This window comes from Sorghum bicolor, chromosome 5 (genome assembly GCF_000003195.3).
Source record: "Sorghum bicolor cultivar BTx623 chromosome 5, Sorghum_bicolor_NCBIv3, whole genome shotgun sequence".
NCBI classification, from domain to species: domain Eukaryota; kingdom Viridiplantae; phylum Streptophyta; class Magnoliopsida; order Poales; family Poaceae; genus Sorghum; species Sorghum bicolor.
In genome coordinates, this window is record NC_012874.2 from 32,248,628 (window position 1) to 32,254,674 (window position 6,047).

The window sequence follows — 6,047 nt, forward strand, 5'->3', positions numbered from 1 at the left end:
AAGTCTCAGGCACTCGCAGATTTCATCACATAGTGGACAGACACCCATCTCCCCCCAGCTCAGGTTCAAGTAGAACTATGGACGATGTACTTCGATGTGTCTCTCATGAATACAGGGGCTAGGGCACGCGTGCTATTCATCTCACCTCTCGGCATCCACATGAGGTACATCATCAGAATACATTTCGCCGCATCCAACAACGTTGCAGAATACGAGGCCCTTGTCAATGGACTAAGGATCACCATGGAGCTAGGGGTCTGACGCCTTAGCGTTCGAGGCGATTCCTAGCTGGTCTCGACCAAGTCATGAAAGCCGCGAGCTGCCATGACCCAAAGATGGAGGCCTACTGCAAGGAAGTACGCAAGGTTGAGGATTGAGGACAAGTTCCACGACCTCGAGCTCATTCATGTCGCACGGCGATACAATGAAGCGGCCGACGAGCTTGCCAAGATTGCATCCACTCGAGGCACTGTCCCACTAGATGCGTTTTCAAGGGACTTACTCGAGCCGTCTGTCGACCTAGGCGTGGGGGCTAGCTCCAAAACTTCCACTCCCAAGCCAGCCGACGCGATCGAGGCCCTGCTGATGGTGGCAGAAGTAATGGAGGTCGAGCAAACCCCTCAACGACCCGGTCGACCATTCGACTGGCGCACGCCCTTCCTCGAGTACCTGATCTGGTGTGAATTTCTAGAAGATCGAGCTGAGGCCCGCCGTATCGCTCGACGGGCCAAATCATAAGCAATCTATGGCGAGAGTAAAGAACTATATCGATGAAGCCCAACCGTGATCTTGCAGCGCTACATCACCATAGAGGAAGGTCGAAAGCTCCTCGAGGATCTACACTCGGGGGCTTGTGGCCACCACACGGCTCCAAGAACCCTCATAGGGAACGCCTTCCGACAAGGCTTCTATTAGCCAACAGCCGTCACTGACGCCATCGAGCTCATTCGTTCATGCCATGGGTGCCAATTCTACGCCAAGCAAACCCACCTCCCCGCTCACGCTCTACAGATGATCCCCATCACTTGGCCATTCGCGGTGTGCGGCCTCGACCTCGTGGGTCCTCTCCAAAGGGCAGCAGGAGGGTACACCCATTTGCTTGTAGCCATCGACAAGTTTTCCAAATGGATCGAGGCTCGACCCATCACAAACATCCGCTCTAAATAGGTGGTCCTCTTCTTCACTGACAAAATCCACCGATTTGGGATACCCAACGTCATCATCACTAATAACGGCACACAATTCACAGACAAAAAGTTCTTGGACTTCTACGACCAGCATCACATCCATGTGAACTGGTTAGCGGTAGCTCACCCTCGAACCAACAGCCAGGTCGAACGCGCCAATGGTATGATCTTACAAGGGCTCAAGCCTAGAATCTACAACCGGTTAAAGAAATTCGACAAAAAGTGGGTCGAGGAACTCTCCTCGGTCCTGTGGAGTCTAAGAACAACATTGAGCAGAGCCATGAAATACACCCCATTCTTCATGGTCTATGGCTCTGAGGTGGTGCTCCCAACCGACCTCGAGTATGGGTCACCTTGACTCAAATCCTTCAACGAGCAGACAAACAAGGAGACTCGTGAGAACATGGTCCATCAGCTTGAGGAAGCTCGAGACATGGCCCTCCTCAACTCAGCAAGGTACCAGCAGAAGCTTCGACGCTACCACGACAAGCACGTACGCAAAAGAGACCTGAGCGTGGGTGACCTCATCCTACATCGACGACAAAGCAACCAAGGACGCCACAAGCTGACTCCACCCTAGGAGGGCCCTTACGTGGTGGCCGAGGTCTTGAATCCAGGGAAGTACAAGCTCGCAGACAAAAAGGGGGCAATCTTCACCAATGCGTGGACCATCGAACAGCTACGTCGCTTCTACCCTTAGTGCCACAGGGCTTTACATTTTCACGAACATCTTGTACCAAGATCATGGGAATGAATATGTGAATAAACGAAAGTGCTTTTTTTAAGTAATATACGGTTAGTACTAGTTAAAATCTCGACGTTAGGAGGAAGTCTCCACTATGACCCATCATAGTTGATACTCCCTCGGGGATTAACAGGGGGAACCCCCACAGGCTCTTAAAAACCGAACAATTTCTTCAAAAGCTCAATGTTACCCTTTTCCTTTTAAAGACATAAGGAAATCTCGCATGATCAAGTAGTAAAGGCACCTCGAGCCCCTTTAGGGCCAAGGGACGTCAAGCCTGTGAACCCCTACGCCCCTAGGCTATGGTAACTCTACTCACTCCCTTGCCCTCAAGGCAGTCAAGGTTGCCCTAACAAAAGACCAATTGAGGAATATAAACTTAGGCAGCAAAGGAAACAAAGGAAACTCAAGCATAAAGGCAACAAGAGTATATAGGAGATACGAATCCTAAGGCCACCAAGGCCGCAATGTTTAAACAGTAAAGTATATTACAACGGGTCTAAGTACCCAAAATTAGGCTCGCAGGCCTTAGTCCTCATTTCTACTCCCACCATCGTCTTCTACGCCAGCGCTGGTCTTGGGAGGTAGCACCTCCGGCTCGAACAATTTTGCTAGCCTTTCTTGAGGAACTTCCGCATCATCGATCAAGATATGGAGCCTCTCCTCGTTCTCTGCGTCAGTCATGGAGATGTCGATGACGAAACCGTGGGACACCACCTCCATATCGTAGGAGAAACCCGAGCAAACGACTACCATTGCCCGCTTCACCCTAGTGTTTGTCCCGCACCCGATCCCTCAGAGTGGCACCCAGATAGCACAGCCGATAGACCAGGGCATCACCTCGAGCTACCTCCCTCGACTCATCTGCAGGCTTGAGCTCCCAGGAGGTCAAGAGGTCGTTTATTGCAGTCCTTGCCGGCCGGTTAGGGCGACCTCCCCCTCGAGCTAAGCCTTAGAAGATCAGGCGTCGACTTGGGCAGCCAGCAGATCATCTTTAAGCCCTATAAAGATCGAGATAGGAGAATTAGGCAATAGAAAAGAAAACTCGACAAAAGAAACATGAGGGCATGAAAAACTTACCGCAAATTTTCTCCTCGAGGGCTGTGTTCTCACCAACGAGGTCGGTGTTGGCCCTCTCGATCTCCTTGTAAGAACGAGCTAGATCCGTATTTTTGACCCGTAGGTCCTCGATCATCTTACCCGACTGTTGGATGGCCTCCTCTTTCTCCCGTAGCATTTTCTTTAGACGATCAACGTCGTCAGAAAGGCCACGAGAGTGGGTTCGCTCTGCCTTGAGGTCCTCACGGGCCTTCTTCTCGGCCTCCTCCGTGGTGCCTCGAGTGATCTCGCTCTTCAGAAGCGCCTCCTTTATTCTACCATAAGCGCTCCGAGCGGCGGTGAGGTCTGCCTCGATGAGCCTCTTCTCCTTGTCCACCTTGGTAGCCGCGCCCTTGTACCGAGCAGCTTCCTCTCGTGCCTTAACGGCCGCCTCCTCGGCCGAGACAGCCTGCTCCCTCGACCGGGCAGCCTACTCCTTTGCCTTCTTTGAGGCCTCTCGAGCAGCTTGAGCGTCTTCCTCTGCCCAGGAGATCTTGTCGTCCATACTAGATAGGGTCTTCCAAACGTCGGTCAGAGCGTCCTCCATCTCCTTCTCCTCTAGAGCCACAGTGACATCCTTGTACGCCTTAAGGAGCTTCTCCTATGACTCGAGGAGCTGATCCTTGAGGAGAGGAATCTGCTCCCAGCCGCCTCTTGTCGCAGATTTCGTCATAGAGTGGACAGACACCCAGCTCCCCCAGCTCAGGTTCAAGCAGAACCATGGATGATGTACTTCGACATGTCTCTCATGAAGACAGGGGCTGGGGCAGGCTTGCTATTCATCTCACCTCTCGGCATCCACATGAGGTACATCATCAGAATACATTTCGCCGCATCCAACAACGTTGCAGAATACGAGGCCCTTGTTAACGGACTAAGGATCACCATCGAGCTAGGGGTCTCATGCCTCGGTGTTCGAGGTGATTCCTAGCTGATCATCGGCCAAGTCATGAAAGCCTCGAGCTGCCATGACCCAAAGATGGAGGCCTACTGCAAGGAAGTACGCAAGGTTGAGGATTGAGGACCAGTTCCATGGCCTCGAGCTCATTCACATCGCACGGTGATACAATGAAGCGGCCGACGAGCTTGCCAAGATTGCGTCCACTCGAGGCACTGTCCCACTAGATGCGTTTTCAAGGGACTTGCTCGAGCCGTCTATCGACCCAAGCGTGGGGGCTAGCTCCAAAACTTCCACTCCCGAGCTAGCCGACGCGATCGAGGTCCTGCTGACAGCGGCAGAAGTAATGGAGGTCGAGCAAACCCCTCAATGACCTGGTCGACCATTCGTCTGGCGCACGCCCTTCCTCGACAACCTGATCCGGTGTGAATTGCCATAAGATCGAGCTGAGGCCTGCTGTATCGCTCGACGGGCCAAATCGTACGCAATCTATGGCGAGAGTAAAGAACTATATCGAAGAAGCCCAACCAGGATCTTGCAGCGCTACATCACCATAGAGGAAGGTCGAAAGCTCCTTGAGGATCTACACTCGGGGGCTTGTGGCCACCACGTGGCTCCAAGAACCCTCGTAGGGAACGCCTTCCGACATGGCTTCTATTGGCCAACAGTCGTCGCTGACGCCATCGAGCTCGTTCTCTCATGCCATGGGTGCCAATTCTACGCCAAGCAAACTCACCTCCCCGCTCACGCTCTACAGATGATCCCCATCACTTGGCCATTCGCGGTGTGGGGCCTCGACCTCATGGGTCCTCTGCAAAGTGCAGCAGGAGGGTACACCCATTTGCTGGTAGCCATTGACAAGTTTTCCAAATGGATCGAGGCTCGACCCGTCACAAACATCCGCTCCGAACAGGCGGTCCTCTTCTTCACCGACAAAACCCACTAATTCGGGATACCCAACGTCATCATCACTGATAACGGCACACAATTCATCGGCAAAAAGTTCTTGGACTTCTACGACCAGCATCACATCTGTGTGAACTGGCCAGTGGTAGCTCACCCTCGAACCAACGGCCAGGTCGAACGCGCCAACGGTATGATCTTACAAGGGCTCAAGCCTAAAATCTACAACCGGTTAAAGAAATTTGACAAAAATTGGGTCAAGGAACTCTCCTCGGTCTTGTGGAGTCTAAGAACAACACCGAGCAGAGCCATGAAATACACCCCATTCTTCATGGTCTATGGCTCCGACGCGGTGCTCCCAACCGACCTCGAGTATGGGTCACCTTGACTCAAAGCCTACAACGAGCAGACAAACAAGGAGACTTGCGAGAACGCGGTTGACCAGCTCGAGGAAGCTCGAGACATGGCCCTCCTCAACACAGCAAGGTACCAGCAGAAGCTTTGAAGCTACCACGACAAGCACGTACGCAAAAGAGATCTGAGTGTGGGTGACCTCATCCTAAATCGACGACAAAGCAACCAAGGACGCCGTTGACGGTCCTTAAGTACCAAATATAATCATCAAATAAATAAAGAAAAGGATCCAAATGCAACCAACACCCAGACTTAGGGTTTTATCTGATAGAATTCCACAAGTTTTGGTGTTTGTCTATTTCTGTAGGGGGTTATCAGGAAATAAGAAAGAAAGGCCCACACGTCGGGTTTACATAGAGATATTAACGTGCCGTGCAATTTTCTGTCATCCGGAAGACTCTAGAAGCCACGGGAATGAACGTTAAGGCGAACAGGCCCGGGGGCAGGGCGCCCGCCCTCCCCGCTAGGGCGCCCGCCCTGACCTAGAGTCCAATCAGGACTCTCTTCGGGGATTACGCTCCACCGACCTAAAGGATCAAGGATAACCGTTCAATCAATGTTGGTTTGATTTGACGGCCCATATTCACTTGGAAGGACTATATAACCAGACCCCCCTGGCCCCTGGAGGAGAACAAGTTCATCATAGAGTTGACAGGAGCCCTCGAAGGATAACCTCTCCTCTAAATAGACTTAGGGCTTTGCATCCAATGTGAGTAGAATTAGATCTTCTAGTTTCTACTAGATTGAGAGAGATAGAGTGGAGGTGTAGATCGGAGGAAGCCCGGCCTGTCGGTGTCTACTC

At 52.2% G+C, this 6,047-nt stretch overlaps 1 protein-coding gene across 1 annotated transcript; it reads left to right on the forward strand.

Moving 5' to 3' along the window:
• LOC110435918 lies at window positions 325–738 on the forward strand. Its single transcript, XM_021462024.1, has one exon. The coding sequence runs from the start codon at window positions 325–327 to the stop codon at window positions 736–738; it is 414 nt and encodes a 137-aa protein (XP_021317699.1).

Coding starts and splice junctions, on each gene's coding strand:
- LOC110435918 (XM_021462024.1), top strand. CDS start 325: ATGACCCAAAGATGGAGGCCTACTGCAAGGAAGTACGCAAGGTTGAGG.